This window comes from Nelumbo lutea, chromosome 4, assembly GCF_056320005.1.
Source record: "Nelumbo lutea isolate HS-2025 chromosome 4, American lotus-T2T, whole genome shotgun sequence".
Taxonomy (NCBI): Eukaryota; Viridiplantae; Streptophyta; class Magnoliopsida; order Proteales; family Nelumbonaceae; genus Nelumbo; species Nelumbo lutea.
This window is the reverse complement of record NC_142687.1, coordinates 29,641,489-29,659,509: the sequence shown is the minus strand read 5'-3', so window position 1 is coordinate 29,659,509 and position 18,021 is coordinate 29,641,489. Positions and strand designations below refer to the sequence as shown.

General features: G+C 37.0%; 1 protein-coding gene across 1 annotated transcript; it reads left to right on the top strand.

Annotated features, from left to right (window-relative positions):
- Window positions 1-1,292: 1,292 nt before the first annotated feature.
- Window positions 1,293-11,545, top strand: LOC148854900 (LEAF RUST 10 DISEASE-RESISTANCE LOCUS RECEPTOR-LIKE PROTEIN KINASE-like 2.3). The gene is made up of 2 exons (XM_088984803.1): window positions 1,293-2,176; window positions 9,914-11,545. The coding sequence occupies exons 1-2, from the start codon at window positions 1,441-1,443 to the stop codon at window positions 11,104-11,106; spliced, it is 1,929 nt and encodes a 642-aa protein (XP_088840929.1). The 5' UTR covers window positions 1,293-1,440; the 3' UTR covers window positions 11,107-11,545.
- Window positions 11,546-18,021: the final 6,476 nt, after the last annotated feature.

Sequence of the window (18,021 nt, the reverse complement as noted above, 5' to 3'; positions counted from 1 at the left end):
AATATTAATGGATCCTAAAGTTAGTCAATTATTAAAAACAATTGGGGTAGCATTGGAAAATAGTCAAAGGATAGGGTAGTTTAAGAAATTTGTCAAATATTTTAAGGTAATGGTAGGAATAGCATTAGACAATAATCAAATAATAAGTGTATACTTAATCAATTAAATAAGCCGTAACGGTAGTTTAAGAAATTTACCCTATATTATACTATACATAATAAATTCAATATGTTATATTTATATTAACTTATTATATATAAAACTTGAAAAATAATGGTAATGATAATTTTCCCAAGAACCTTTTTGCCAAGTTTAGCTTCCGTCAGGGCAAAGCCCATTAGAGCAACCTTTACGGCCTTGCATTGATGCTTTATTTCATGGAGATATTCCCAATGACGGTTGGAATGGTGTGGCCACGGGTGCCCTGAGGGAAGCCGATCCTTTTGCCTCGGAACATTCCTCTACTCTACTCTACCCATAGTTGGAACTTGGAAAATCATGACATGTGTTGTTGCATGACCTTTCATTGTTTGAACTTTGAACTAGGAACCCTTTCATTTAGACAACTATGAAAATTGTGAGGGCTTATGAAGACAAAATTAGGAGATCAAAACCTACACATCCATAATACATAGGAAATGGAAGACAATGCCTTTTTCTTCTGTCATCCTTCTGTTTGATTAAATGCTCATCCTTCAACTTCAAATGGATATCTTGTTTCTCTGTTCTACTTGGGGAAGAGATACAGAGTGATAACCAAGAAATTATCGTGTTGTAAATTATTTTATTGGGGAAGACAGAGACCCAAGTGATCAAGTCTCTCCGTCTGTGGCACTCTCAGTCTCATCTCATAGCTATATTTCTTCGTCTATGGGTTTTCTTTTTGCATTCCCTTTGAGCACGGAAATGTATAGCGTACAAAGGAAGGAGGTTGCTTTAATGTGCCATTGCTTCCCGTCGGTTCTTTTCTTGACGTTTCAAACCAGTAGAAAAGCCAACGATTTCTTCGTGGACTTTTCCTACGTCCATTGTTTGATTTGATTGGATATTACATAGTGGTGGTGAGTGTGAAGACTGGTCTTACTAGTCAACGGAGAAGGTGAGTAGGAAACTTACTCAACCTGCTAGGATGCTAGCCCGGTGACTCCGAAGTCTTAACTACAACGAATGAGAATGAGAGAGCCCGCTGATTGGATCACCGCTCTTAAAGCGGAACCCAATACTCATCACTCCTTCACAAGTCTTTGGTTCTGTCCAATCAACTGACGTGGCAACCAAGAAATTAATTTCCATTGAGCGATGGGATGCAAGTGTCAGGACCTCTCTTCTCTGATAAAATGCATATAAATAGAGAAGAGGGAACATACGACGGGGTTGGGTAGAAAGATCGGGACTCTGTTAGGTGGGTCTTTGTGGTTGTCATTCGTCTAGTACTGTGAGATGGACACCCATGGCTTTGTTGTTGGTGGTGTTTACTCCTTCCTCTTCCTTGTGTCATTTCACTTGGCTCTTCATTCAGCTGATGACAACTTGGAACAGTCGTGTCTTCCATTCCACTGTGGGAACAGTGTCTTCTCCAACGCTACCCACCCGGAATGCGGACTGATGAGCACCTTACGTTTAGAATGTCCAGATGGAAGACCCACGATCCTATTCGGCTTTGGCGAAGGAGAAAGATCTTACCAAGTTCAATCTATTTTTGGTGATAATAACACAATTGTGATACGTGATTCCTCACTCCATCGCAGCTTGGAAGTTGGCTTATGTGATGACATAAAGAATTTCCCATCATCCACTTTCGATTCTCTCTCCTTTAGAGTAATTAGCCCCAATTTGACTTTGTTCAGTTGCAAACGTGAAGATCATCATCATCATCAGTTTCAGCCCCTACAGCTCCCTGGGTTTCATCAGTACCCACATTGCCGAGACCATGATCTATTCTTCGGTAATCACAAATTTGAACAGAGTCTGCCGTCTATTCCAGATAGATGTTCGGTCTACCAAATTCCCGTGCGTGAACCAATGGATGGGGATGACCAGCTCCTGCCTCACTTGGAGGCCGGGTTTTCTCTTCAATGGGAATTCCCCCCGCAATGTAACAAGTGTGACAGGAAAGAACTCCGTTGTGTTAGAAAACATCAAAATGGAACCTTGACATGTCCAAGTCCAACTACAGGTACAAAACATACAACTTGGAATTTGGGAACAAAAATTTACTTTCTTCATCTTTTTCACTTTGCTTTCTACGTAAATATGTTTTTCATCATCACCCATTCTGGATTATCAGATATCATATCTTTTTCTTTGCTAAATCTAATTATGTCATATGTACACCAGCCTTTCGCCCATTCTAGTACAAAGTTGTTGGGTACCCACTTCCTACTTCCTAGGTCAGATACTTATTGCAGAGATATTTGTAATGCAAATATTTCTGTAGGTTTTTTTTTTTTTTTATCAACTCTTTGAATATGTTAACTATGATGTTTGTATGTACAGTTGGTATGGCTCCATTTCGCAGGGCGATGGCTGAAAATTCAAAAGCACTCTGCCTCTGGTCTTATGGCAGAGTCAAGCCAAACCCAAAAAGACCCCCCTCTCTCATCTCAATCGGTTCATCCGTAACTCCCTTCAGACTTTCATGAGATTTCCCACTTCATCCTTGGTGTCAGGATCTAACGTTTTCCGTTCAGAATAACGGTGCGTTTTCCTTTCGCTTATTCTTGTTCTTCTTCGTCTTACCGATGGAAACAGTTTTTGCGTTGACCCAAAATTCGGAACTTGCAAGCCTCAAATCTGCGGGAACCCAGGTTTTGAGCTTTCCTGCCCCAACCTTGTTCACTAGTAGGGACGATCATAACACAATATTCTGCTTCGGTTGAGGACCTGTTTGTTGGCCTTCCAAGAAATATGGATTGCCCAAGCATGGTCTGGTCAAATATCCAGTGGTAAAGCATCAAGTGAGGGGGCACATGCCCCAATCAGAATCACAATGAGCCCGAACAACCAAATCATTGGAGGCAGAAAAGAAAATGCCACATCCAGGCTCCCCCTTGATGCAAAGGGATGATTTGTTTGGCAGCATCCATGTGTTCTTCGCATGGGAAATTTAATCAGCACATGTACTCGGAAGGTTAGCTCTGGCCTGGTGATGGTTAGATACACAAGTCAACCTATTAGGCGTCAATATTGGGCTGGGTCTTCCAATAATGGGCTAGACATGTTGACAAATTGCCATTGTTGCTTGCACCATGGGATGGGAAATAGATTTACAATCAATCATGTAGCCTTCTGTAATGATGTGAATGGTATACTTGTGTTGACAAACAAAAATGGCAGAAGAATTTCTAGTGATTTCAAGACCCAAGAAGTACCCAAGGGGCCCAAGATCTTTGAGCTAAAAACAATTGTCAAGGTAGGTTTTGATTTTAGTGATACAGGTAGGGTCATTACTTGTGATCACCATGTCGTCCACATAGATGAGCGCAGCAATGAACGAGCCATCTTGAGAGGATGTGAACAGTGAATAATCAGCCATGGACTAATAAAATCCAACATTCTTGAAAGCAGCAACAAAGTTCTCAATACAGCATCATGAGGCCTGTTTAAGGCCATATAAAGACTTCTGAAGCCTATAAACCTTGTTCTTGTCATGCTTTGGAAACTCTGGCAGAATGGACATGCAGACCTTCTCAGCCAAACCACCATGTAGAAAGGCATTATAAACATTAAATTGATGAAATTCCCACCCTCAAATTGCAGCAATAGAGAGAAGGCATCATAGGGTAACTAACTAAGATAGAGGAGAATGAGTGTCATGATAATAATACCCCTTAACCTGAGTATATCCTTTGGCAATGAAACGAACTTTATATTGTTCAATAGAATCATAGGCATTGTAGTAGAGTTTATAGAACCATTTAGAACCAACGTGCCACTTACTAGGAGGAAGATAAACTATGGACCATGTCTTATTTCTTTCAAGAGCTATAATTTCTTCACCCATTGCCTTTCACCAATTTGGGTCAAAGGTCGCTTGAGAGTAAGATGTGGGTTCAGAAATAGGAAGTGTAGTACGGGATGCAGAATGACAAACATAATCCTGGTGTGTACTAGAGGTTGTTGAATGCGTTGGGGCCGCATAGTATGTGTTCAATGGTAGTGGATTGGGTAATGAACTCAGTTCCATGAGGAGATATAGCCTTAGTTGAATCAGAAACATTGTTGGGATCAGTCATGTACATAGGTATGGTATTGGGCTCAATCAAATTATTGGGCTCAGTGGGCTCTATGAATATATCATCAACTGAATCAACAACATGGGGTCTACATGATTATTTGTATTTGTAGCATGTAGGGGAGCAGCAATCCCAATATTATCATAAGGTAACATAGTTTCATAGAAGGTAACAGCTCTAGACGTGAGTACATGTCCTGTGGCTAAATCATATACTTTATAGCCTTTTTGGCCATATAGATATCCGATAAACACACAACAGGATGCATGGGGTGAAAATTTTTCATGGGATAGTGGTCGTTCTTGAGCATAACACAAGCATCCAGATGTCCCCAAGTGGCTGTAATTGGGGGGCTTACCAAATAGGACCTCGAATGGTGTCTTTCCTTATAAAGGGACTACTGGTAAATAGTTAATCATCTAAGTAGTTGTGAGAGTACATTCCCCCGGAGAGAAGCTTGAAATCCTACTGCACATGCCATTTCTAACAAATGTTGGTGTTTTTGTTTTCTTTCAACGATCCCATTTTGTTGTGATGTATCTACACAGGACTGTTGATAAATTTTGCCACTCTTAAAAAAATTGTTGCGTTGTACTAGATAAATTCATGGTCGTTATCAGATCTAATCGACTGAACCATACGTTAGAACTGAGTGTAGACCATATTACAAAACGATGTTAGAAAATGGTAGGTTTCAAACTTACATTTCATGAGGTACAACCATGTACATCTACTATAATTGTCCACTATCATTAGAAAATAATAAGCAGCAGATAGAGACAGGGTATGATATGCCCCGTAAATGTCACAGTGGGTCAAAGCAAATGGTGCTTCTACTCTGAATGAGCTTATTAGAAATACGATGCATGTGTGTTTAGCACGTTTTCATACATCACAAACGTGATCAGAAGATAATGAAAAATGACCATTTGACAACAAAGAAAGTTGACGAGGTGAGGCATGGCCTACTCGGTTGTGCCATGTAGATTAGTCATCTATTGTACTAAGAGAAAACACTTGTTTGGAGGATTTAGGAACACATTAAATATAATAAATCCCATTAAGAATTTTTCCCTTGTTGATCTGTCTCCTCAAGTCTTGGCCCTGTAGAATGCAATAAGTAGGAAGGAACACAACAGTTGGAATTCGATTTAAAAGTGACTTCATTGATTTATAGAAAATTATTATAGAAGCTAGAGACATAAAGAACCTCTTGACCAGAATATTTGGGGCCATTACAGCCGCACTCTTATTGGGTGGCCATCAAGGAAGAACCATTCAGCAAGTAAACTAAGGACAAAACTAGTAGAGGCTCACAATTAACCAGTAAGGACTGGCTAGAGGTCATGTGGTCAGACACTCCACTATCTAAAATCAATGAAGATGTAGTTGATGAAAGAAAAGCCTTACCAGACATGGTGGTGCAAGCGTGCCGTGTATCGGTAGTGAGGAGGTGCAGAAGTTGCGCATACTGATAAGAGATTAAGCCAACAATGGGAGAAGTCTGTATCATAGGTTAAGGCATAGGCACGATTCAAACTAGGAAGAGGATCACTTGCTAAAACGTTGGATCAGACATTATTAAAAACATCATTTAAGCGCATAAAAATTTAATGGAGCTTATCCTTTTCATGTTCAACAGCTAGCTCTTTACGTCACCACTGGTATAGTCTAGAATTGTAGAGAGGTTTGCTAGTTCTTCTCACAATGCTTTCATTTTGGTGAAGTATGAAGCAACTGAGAGATTGCCTTAATGCAAAAGAGATACTTCTCTTTTTAGCTAGTAGACTCATGGAGCATTAGCTTGAGAAAAACATTCCTTGATATCTCTCCAAATTTCTCTTGTTGCATCAGCATAGACCACACTCTCGTGGAGTTCATGATCTAAGGAATTGAACAACCAGGAGATGACCATGGAATTACATTTTGTCCATGGTTTTTCAAGCATGCCATCTACAAAACTGAATTTATTCTTGGCGTGTAAGGCATTCCTCGTCGCACGCTGCCATGTGAAGTAACTCTCTCCAGTGAGTGGAGATGACACCAATAAGGTGAGGCCAGATCAAGGTTTGTAGCCATCAACAAAACTATTTTAACAATGAGCTCTATCAAGAAACTCTATAAATTCTGTCAAGAAACAAAACAGTCTTCAACAACGAGCTCTATTAAGAAACTGTAAATTTTGTCAAAACAGAGTAGTCTTCAACTACGGGCTCTGTCAATAATTGTTACTATTGTAGCAAAAATATAAATCTGGCATCAAGAAATCTTGATGACGGTGGAAACAATCTTGACTGGAAGTAATCAGCAACGATAACCGCTGAACAATGAACTTACACAGTGAGCAGTAATACAGGGTCAAACGTCAGGGTCATCCCATTTTTATTAGGCAATGAAGCTCATCACACTTGTTTTGCCATGCAAAAATGGATGGGTAAATCCATTTCTAAACATAGGACAATTGCTTGCAAATTATCAAAAGAATCTGGTGATATAGTACCTTATCTCACCTTCACATATCCAGAAATTACTTATTCAGTTAACAAAGCTTGCTAGTTTCTTCACTGTCCTACTTATTTAGTTAACAAAGTTTACTTCTACTGTTCTATGATGTGACAATCTAAGTGGCAGACATCTAAAACATGATGCAGTACGGGATTCAGACCATCTGAGTAAACATTTACAAAATTGGTTTCCGAAAACATATCTTATTATATATACGGAAATGATGATATAGTATAGGAGAAGGCCGATAAGTTTTATGCAAGTTGGGACCATTCCAAGACACATATGCAAAAATGACACCATCGACCCAGCTTAGTAAATATTTACCAAGATAGCACCATCACAAGAGTTCTATCTTATTACGTTTTTACCAAGTTAGCGCCATCACAGAGTTACCATCTTAGTTCATTTTTACCAAGATAGCATTATTTTGAATTTATATTCAATTAGGACTTTCCTTTTGAAGGATTTTGGTAGGATTCTATTTTGGAGTGTTTTTTTATATTAGGATTTTATTTTTTAAAGAATTGTAGTAGGATTCTATTATATAGTGTTTTCAAATTAGGATTAGAAGGCATAAGGGTGTATGCCTTTATAAAGATTAGCTAGGAGAAGGCTAAGAAAGTTCTCTTGTTATCAATTTTCTCTTAATTGTTTAGTGAAGAATTCTTCTTCCTAAAATTCGACTTCTGCTTTTTTCTTTGAAGCCTTTTGTACGTATTTCGTTTCCATTCTACGTCAAAGCAAATCCTATTTTTTTATGCTCACACCAAACACATAAAAATTGATTTCATTTTGTTTGACCTAATTTACTAGCTAATGTTTTCACCAAACCACTCTCTTGTGATCAATTTCAATTTCTAAGTAGCAAGCTAATTACCTTAATGTCCTCCCCGATCAGTTTGAGAGGGGTTGTTAGAGATAATGATCATGAAGACAGCACACGTTGTGAACCAATGCATATGCTTTACATTTTAGATAGGAGATTATTTGTATATATTTTTCTCTTTTTTCGGTTGAACCAGGAGGAACTATACAAAACCCGGAGGGGGTAGTTTTGCCCTTGAAATCAGTCCAACAAATTACAACTAAAGAGAAAGGAGATCGTCATTACAACTCTCTTTTTTTCTCATTGATAAAATATAAATTGTGTATTTCCATTCTTGTAAATATTATTCTTTGAATATAAAGATGAGAGCCTAGGCCAATTTTGGCTAGGTCATTCACCTATTCTACCATTCATACTCTTTAAAAAGTTATTAGCCCCAATAACATTACTTTGTTCGGATGCAGACGCGAAGATCTATTCAAACACTGAAGATTTTAGGCATCAACTTTTTGGGTTTTATCGGTTTCCACAGTTACAATACCGTGATGTATTCAGTATTCTTCAATAACAAATTGTAACAAAGACTCACATCTATTACAGATGGATGTTCTCTCTCAAATTTCGTGCATAATCCACTTGGTGACCTGCTCTTGCCACTCTTGCAGGTAGGTTTTATTCTTCAATATGATTTTCCCCGCAATGTCACCATTGTCTTAGAGAACAAAATCTCGAACCTTGACATGTCCACCTACAGGTACAAAACACAACTTGGGAATTTGAAAATGAAAACAATCTTTTTTGATCTTTTTCACTTTTATTTTGCTTTCTACATAAATACATTTTTTCATCATTCATTTCGGATTATCGTATACCCAATTCTATGTTCTTCTTAAATCTTGTCATTTGCTTTTGTCAAAGCAGGGTGGTTTGAATCATATCATATCTAGACTATCCCGTCTATTTACTTCTTGGGGCAATTTGTTCCATCCTTAATACCAAGGTTTTAAGTTTTTAACAAAATGGAAATGGAACAACTTTGATCACCGATTTTTTGGTCAGTGGTTCAATCATTTGGGTTGAATGGTTCAAGTGGTTTGACCCTTAGATTGGAATATTAGGGTAGACATATATATATATCTTTTCTTCTTTGAGAAAAGAAAGAGATAGGTGGCTGGCAGCAAAGAAACAAGAAATTAAGAAATGAAAGAAAGAAAAAAAGAAATAAAAGAATGAAAAGAAAAAAAGGAAAGAAAGGAAGTAGAGATAGGAAGGAAGGAAGGAGGAGGAGGAGAAGGAGAAGGTGACGCTCACCAATGATAATGATGGTGACTGCAATGTTCACCGGCAATGATGACGGTGATGCCAACGTTCAATGATCTAAAATCTGATATCCCATATTCGACTTCAGATCTTCTCTCTCTCTCTCTCTCTCTCTCTCTCTCTCTCTCTATATATATATATATATATATATATATATATCTTTCTCTCTCTCTCTCAGATCTTATTGATCTCAGTCCCCTCTTCCATCTCTCAATCTTTTTTGTTAATAATTTTTTATTAAACCACAAACCGCTACTTGAGTCAAAGGGTTTAGTAGTTCAATCATTCGAGCCAGCGGGTTTTTTGACCAATTCAATGTTTTTCTTCAAAAAAGCAGCCCAGTCCAAAATCAGACCCAAAAATATCACCGGTTTTTAAGTCAAATGGTTTTATCATTTGAGTCGGTGGGTTTTTTGACCAATTCAATGTTTTTCTTCAAAAAAGTGTCCTAATCCAAAATCGGACCCAAAAACATCACTGGTTCCCGGGTCAAATGGTTCAATCATTTGGTTTGGCCCGATTTTCAAACTAGTGTTTAATACATATAAGAGAGTATCGATTTCATAGATACACTTGTATAAGGACATTTTTGTTTGCCCTAACGTCTGACATCTAAAAGTGCAATAATTACATCAAGAGGTATATTAGTATTAGTGAATTTTTCTTTTCTCTGAACTTTGAATGCAAAGAATGTTGTTCTAAATTCTGAATTCTGAAAATTGTCTAATATTCATTTTAACCCCATATATAAGAACATTTGTTTGTGTTTTGGGGGTATTATTAGAAAACAAAAAGTTGTAAGATGCCTCTTTAAGAGATAAGATATAAGAGGAAATGAACATCAATTTTCCTCTAAAAGTTGGAAGATTTCTCTTAAGAGATAAGAATTAAGAGGAAATGAACAAGCATAAAACTATAAATATTTATAATTACTTTTTTTTTCTTTTTATCCTTGCATTGAGTAATTTGTCTAACACTGAATTGTTGTTCTTTTTTTTGTGTTTTTTTTTTTTTTAATTTTCAGAAAGTAAGAAAAGATGGATATCAAGGGTTGTTGCACTAGGCATGAGCGCTGCAATTATATTTGGATGTTTCCTTGTAATATGCATCATCCTTTTCCAGAAGAAAATTATCAGGTTTGACCCAGTGAAAAGAAAAGGTATAAATATTCACATGAAAATTAATGGAGATATAGAGGCCTTTTTTAGGAATTATGAATCCCTTGCCCCAAAAAGATATAGTTATTCACAGGTCAAGAAAATGACCAACTCCTTCAAAGATAAATTAGGGCAAGGAGGCTATGGCTGTGTTTACAGAGGGAAGCTATTTGATGGCCGGCTTGTGGCAGTGAAGGTTTTGAGTGAGTCCAAAGGAAATGGAGAAGAATTCATTAATGAAGTTGCAAGCATTAGTAGAACCTCCCATGTTAACATTGTCACTCTCCTTGGTTTCTGCTTTGAGGGGAAGAAACGAGCTCTTATTTATGAATTCATGACCAATGGATCTCTTGAAAATTTCATATATAATAGGAAGTTTTCAGAGACAAATCATCAACTTGGTTGGGCAAGACTCTATCAAATTGCAATAGGCATTGCTCGAGGGCTGGAGTACCTACACCGTGGTTGCAAAACTCGCATTCTACATTTTGACATAAAGCCACATAACATTCTTCTAGACCATGACTTCTCCCCAAAGATAGCTGATTTCGGCCTTGCTAAACTATGCCCTAATAAAAAAGAAAGTATCATATCAATGCAGGGTGCTAGAGGGACTGCTGGTTATATTGCACCGGAAATATTCTGTAGAAACTTTGGAGGAGTCTCACAGAAGGCAGATGTTTATAGCTATGGAATGATGGTTCTGGAAATGGTTGGTGGAAGGAAGAACATTGATGTGGGTGCTGAGAATACCAGTGAAATATACTTCCCCCACTGGATATATAAGCGTCTCAGGTTAGATGAGGATCTAGGGTTATGTGGGGACATAACTGAAGAAGAAGAAGAAGAAATTGCAAGGAAGATGAGTATAGTAGGTTTGTGGTGTATCCAGACTAATCCTTCAAGTCGGCCTTCAATGGGTAAGGTTGTGGAGATGTTAGAAGGAAGTCTTAATTCCATGCAAATTCCACCCAAGCCTTTTCTGTCTTCTCCTTCAAGAGCAAGATCAACCTCATCTGGTGGTTCCCCTGAAAGAGAAGAGAGGTGTTCCATGAGGTAAATATCTACTTTTTTTATCATGTTGAAATGTTGAACAAGGTTGGGGCAGGTATTCCATCCTAGACCAATTCAACTTAATCCGACAGTTTGGATATATTAAACCAAGGTGACAAACGCAAAATCCTTAAAATCAGATGAGTTCCCATAAATGTGTTTGTTGGCTGGATCAAGAATTGCTATACTTTGGCTGGGAGGAATTTCCTTATTGGTTGAATAATCTATCGACTGGTATTCCAGACTTCAAAGTGAGAATCAACATTCTGACATATTTACCAAAGAATGTTAAAAAAATAGATAGGATCTAACCTTGCTTAGTTAAGTTGAATTGGAATATTACTCCCTAAAAATAGGATTGAATGGATCCTTCTAAAAATGTGATATGTTTATTAATTGGTTTGAATTTGGATTTGCTTGAATATTAGACCATTTTCAGTTTTCATTCAGGATTTTTTTTTCATCAGCCCTTTTTCTGATTTTTAATTTGAAGTCCCTAGGATTAAGTGGAATTTGACAATTAGATAGGACTGCTTTTGTCTATTCACAATATAGATTCTTATTTCATATTTAATATTATAGATTTATGCTACCTTTTTTTAAAGGTCTCGTGGGTTGTGAATTGAGTCAGATTTTTTTAAAACAAAATATAGATATACCATTACTATTTGATGGAGAAAACAAAAAGATGTTCATCGGTGCTTATTAGAAAATGTAAATCACAGCCTTGGATTTGCGCGGGCAAATACGGTGTATCGGAGCCCTTGATGTATTGATGTGGCCCCACCTTGAATTGAATGACGTAGCGTTGAAATGGGGCCACAACAATACATAAAAGGCTGTGATTTGGGGATTTTAGCCCCGCCCAGTGTTACAGCTTATTCCTCGATCCAGCTAAAATAAAAGCATTACCTAACCAAGTAACCAGCAGTTAACTTCCATATAAATTGTTGGGCATCTACAAGATCAAGCCACATTTGTTACTAAATTTGTCCTAGCGTTGCATATATCTCCCCAGTAGTCTAACTTGGCCAACCAGTCAACCACTCTGTCGGCTTCCTTGAATACGTGCTTGAATTGGATTCTTTTACTGCTTGTGCTTGACGTACGCACTCAGGTTCAGGTACCAGATATCTTGGATAATATTTCCACCTTGCTCTCTCCATTTATGCAATCAATCATTCCTGATTTTTATCGAATCAGCAGACCTAAATGTGGTATTCGAATCCGACCCGATCCATTTGCAGATCAAAAGTTAATTGTGTGCCCTCAATATATAGTCTCTAACAAGTGAAATAAGATAGTTGGACGGAATGGTTTAGGTGTTGTTACAATCCCTTTTTAGTCTTTTACCATATAATTTTTTGTATTTCTGATATCATTTTCATGTATTTCTGATATGATTCTCATCAAGTAACCAAATGTCTGTTCACGATGATATTTTTAAATGGACAGCAAATAAGATATTCAAATTTTCAACCACAGCAAATAATATATCAAAAATACATGAAAATACTTACTTTTTGCACCATATAATGTTTAACTGACAATAATAATGAATAGGCCCAAGGCCCTGTTCGCATTTCGATAAGTTATTTATTCCAGTAAATGCACTTATCTAGTTAATTGTTTTTTAAGAAAGATTTATACAGGTAAATGCAATTATTCATGTTCTTTTATTTCCCATGTAAGTAAGGTAATGACCATTTTATCATGGTTTTTAAAATTGAACTGGACCGGATGGTTGGACCTGAAGGGTAATTGGTTCCGTTTTTTCAGAAAATCAAAAAATCAAAATTTTCCCAAAAATCATTGATTTTGTTCAATAAACCACTGACCCGGGTGGTTAACCGTTTGAACGGTTTTGACCGTTTTCTAATTTATTAATTTTTAAAACTTTTTTATTTTTTGTTAGAATGAGGCAACCATTCTATTCGAACGGTCAGATTGTTTGACCCGGAAACCAGACCCCTGACCGGTTCATTCTCCGGGTCAGTTTAAAAACCTTGCATTTTATCCAAAAAAATTCATTATTACAATGGACATTTTTGTCCCTTCAAGTATTGGCAACTGTAACCCAAGATGAGAAAGTTATTTATCCACCTACGAGAAACGTATCACTTATGATATCTAAGAAAATAAACTTTTGTTGATGTCACGTAAATCTGAAAAAAAGAACATGAGATATCTTGCAATGGGAATCTATATTTCATTGACCAACTTAAGCCCTTTCAAAATCGAGGAAAAGAACGCCCCCAAATGTAAAGGTCAATTGAATGTTCAGGGTACACAGAATACCTATCTGTAATTTACCCTTCTTCCAATGCTATTTCCTGGAAGATTTGGTGACGTTTAAGATGTTGTTTCGGCTTTTCTACTTGTGTCATGTGAAATTGTGAAGTGAGGAGATGGCTTCTGCCTCCTTATCCTCCCTGTCCCGTGCCATTTTTGCTTTCTCGTTTCTCCTTTGTCTGTCTGGTTTTCACTCAGCCGATGAAGAAGGGTCTATGCATTGCCGACCATTCAACTGTGGGTCTCTAACCAATATCAGCTATCCATTCTCCAACGCAACCTGTCCCGAGTGCGGCTCAGCCATCATCCTATGCAAAGATGACATACCCATGATTCAGTTCGAGATGGGGGGGAACACTCTACCAGGTCAAATCCATCTTCCCCAATAATAACACAATTGCAATTCAAGATCATCAACTCTATAGTAGCTTGCAGCAGGGCAATTGCGATATCCTCTACAATTTCACAGCACCTTTCTCTGATGCGCTTTCATTTGAAATAACAAGCCCAAATCTTACCCTGTTCAAATGCGTGCGCGAACTTCCATCTCTGCATCTACAACGCTACCTTCTATAGCTACTTACGCTGCAGAGACTACGATCTCTTCTACTATAGCAGTTCAATTTCGAAGCAGAATCTGCCATCTGCACCAATACCTGCTCGTGCACCTAGGCATATTCTGTATGGTTGTTCTGTCTATAAGTTTCCAGTTCATGAATCATTGCCTCAATTTGATGAGAATTGGTCAGCTAATCACCTCTTGAACCTCTTAGGTTTGGGGTTTTCTCTGCGATGGGATCTTCCCCCCGAGTGCAACGAGTGTGAGATCAAAGGCGTCCGTTGTTTAAAAGAACCCAATGGAACTTTCAAATGTGAAGATCCCAAACATGGTAATATACCAAGCACAAGTAGTACCTTTTTGTTTTTTTACCATTTTCATCTTTGCCTTGTAGTTCTTCCATTAAATCTAAAGAATCTTGAAACGAATTGTTTGGCTGCTCTGATTCAATTCGATAGCTGACAGACTGGTTCCACCATTGATTTTTCGTTTCATGAATGGTTGCAGGTTTAGGTTCCATGAAAGCAATTTTCATTGCTTTTTATTAAGAATTTATATTATATCTACAATCCGATCCGTTGGATACGAATAAGAATTGGACCGTGCAGGCTAAATTTGTATTTGGTGATTGAGTGAATGTAGATATATCCTTTGCACCAACATAATTTTTTTTTTTTTTTTTAAATTCCAGCATCATAGATTTACCCTCTATAAAATGGCATGTGGCATGTTGATTGTACTGTAGCTGTAGGCCGAGAATCAAGATATATAATCAAAATATGTTTGGCTGCGATTGTTGCAGTGCAAATTTTGATCAAGTGCAAAATTTTTACCCTGTTTAGTTTTGCTTTATTTGTTTGTAATTATGATTTGTATTTTTATCCCAAATAAAATTTCTACACTTTGTTTCTTTTGGATTCACTGGCATGTTAGAATATCCAATGGCTATGTGACAAGCCACATGTTGGTGGTTGATAGTTGATGGTCATCTCCATGCAACACTCTCACACACAATCATTCATTTTAAATAATTACCTATTTATTTATTTTCTATAAAAAACAAATTTATTTGATTGTTTATTTGAAAACATTTTCATGCATGGAGATACCAATGTTGTTGGATTATTTGGATCCATATTCCAGCTCTTATTGGGTCAATGGATATCCATTTGACCCAGTGTAGACTGGATGATCAAGTGGTTAGATCCTTGGTCAACTTGAGACACTTGTCTCAAATCTGGCGGAGCATAAATTTTAATGTTAAGGAATACTTATCTCAATTGGTTATTATGGTAACTTTTGTTCCTAATGTCCAAGAACTTAATGTTGGAGAAGCAACTATATAAGGGATCTCTCTCAAGTGCTTCAGCACATTGAGATAGGCTCTTTATTGAGAACGAAAAATTATCCTATCAGCTTTAGCTCTAATCAGATTAAGCTATTTTCTCTTGCACATTGTTTGAGAGGTTGGTGTCTCGGATCCTATGCTGTGAAGCTGCTATTATTCTCTTTGCATGCAGGTAAGATAGACAAAGATCCCAGCCGTTCGATTCTACATGCACTCGAATCAACACTGGTATCAAAGCGCAGCAATGACTGGCATCGAATCGTGTCTCATCTTTTAAGATCCAAAGGAGAGGAGAGAGAAAACAAACCCGCTTCGAGGGTTTCCTCTCAACATCTCTGTCTCTCCCATCTGCACACTCTTCACGGCAAGAACAGAATGGCAACGAGGGTTTCGTCTGATCTTCGAAAACCCTGTTCGACTGCCCATCTCCGAACAAACAGTGGCTTCGGAAACTCTGAGACAACAGAACCCTATTCATTTTTTTTCTTTCCAACCTTTCGGCTTCTAACGACAATAGCTTCGATCCTACGTTACTGCAACCTCAAAAGCGTCACTAGTAGTTCATTTTTTTTTTTTTGAAGAACTGGTCCTAAAACTGCAGAAATGCTAGCTGCTCATATCTGAAGTGAGGCAAGAAACCCTAAATAAATTTAGGGCTTTTTCACTATTTTTGTTCACTGCAACACAGATCTGGTTTGATAAGGCATATTCGACCAGTGCGACAAACCCAAACATCCCAAAACGGGTATTAGAATTTCATTTGTTCATTTCTCCTTTTTTACGTTCTTTTTTTGGTATTCATTAATTCTTACTGTCATTCTTGAGGATATTTTTCAAACTCCAAGCCACATAGAAGCATCATTGTCAAACACATGATCTGCTCCTGAACTAATAGGAGTAGTGGGAGCTGGACAGAAAGTTTGACAATTGACCACTTCAGCTATGGATTGGGAATTTTTGCGTATACAACTAAGTGCTCTATCTTCGTTCATTTTTTTTTCTTCTCCAAACTTGAATGACAGTCTCCTAAAACACTACCAACTGATACTGCACTTGCTTTATTTATTTCTGGAATACTATTGCATTTTTTTTTATCATGCTTGCTACTGCCTTACCCCAAGAACTCAATAAAACTGAGAAACTAAATGCACCAATTTTGCTCTCTGGAAATGTAGAATTAGAAGGATACTTGATGAAGAAAATGTTGATTATGTTTTAGATAAATCTATTCCTACTAAACCTACTGATGATAATTCTTTGACTGTAATTCGTGAATATCAAAAATGGGAAAGGGATAATAGGAAGGCAAGAAATTGTTTATTAACCTTTATGGAGCCTAACATAGAAGTTGTGTTTGAAGAACACAATAATGCTAAAGACATGTTTGAAGCCATTAAAGAAACATATGGAAAAATAACTAAAACCTATGTTCAATTATTAATTGAAAAATATTATGGCTGTGAAATGAGAGAAGAGGATTCTGTAGTAGATCATGTTAGTAAAATGAATGTGATTGCCAAAGAATTGGCAACCACTGGAACCCTAGTCCTGAGAAAATTCAGGTCTCCACCATTCTTAATAGCCTCCCATCTTCTTGGAATTCTGTAGGGACAACTTTAAACCTATCTAGAAGAGAAGTTAGCATAAAAAACTTACCTACCTTGTTAAGATTAGAGGCTGAGAGGAAGATGAAAAAATCCCAACCTTCATCCTTAATGGTTACTCCCGAACCAATTGAAACTTCCCAAATGGCCGAAAAATCTAAGGCCAAGTTTTTCAAAAATACTAATGGGAAGAAATTTAAATTCTCAAAAGGATTCAAAAAGAATAAGGGTAAGCATTGCTTTAATTGTGAAAAACAATGCTATACAAAATATAATTGCCCAGAATGCAAGAAGAATAAATCAAATAATGAAAAAGGAAAAACTGAAAAGAAAGACATAGTGTGTGTAGTCTTTGAATCCTACTTTATTGATTATGTTTTTTCTGATTGGTGCATAGATTCTGACTCCTCTAAGCATATTTGCAAAACTAAAGAGATGTTCTTGGAATTGAAGAAAATGAAGACAAGAGAACACAAAATTTTTATGGGAAACAACACCTACACTAATGTACTTGGAACCGGAAAAGTGAAGATCCCCATAAATGAGAACACAAATTTAATCCTTAATGATGTGTTGTATGCACCTAATTTTAGGAGAAACTTGTTGTCTGTACCTCTGTTAGATGAGAAGGGTTTTGATGTACGTTTCAGGGGAGGAAAAGTAACCATAGGGAAGCATGGTAGAGTTTTAATATTTGGGAATAAGTCTGATGGATTGTATCGTTTGACTATCAACAAAGTTAATGCTTTTTCTAGTTATGATTGTGCTTATCATGTGAATGAAAATGCATACATATGGCACATAAGACTTTGTCACATAAACAAAGATAAAATGATGAGATTGAGCACCAATGGCTTAATTCCCAAAATAGAAATGAATTTTAATTGTTGTGAACCATGCCTTAGTGGAAAAATGACTAGGATCCCTTTTAAGAAAGAAAATAAATCAGAGGAATTATTGGATATAATACACTCTGATGTTTGTGGCCCTTTGAATGTAAAAGCACATAGGGGTATGGAATATTTTGTAACTTTTATAGATGATTTCTCTAGATTTGGTTTTGTGTATCTAATTAAAAGAAAATCAGAAGTCTTAGAAAAATTTAAAGAGTATAAAACA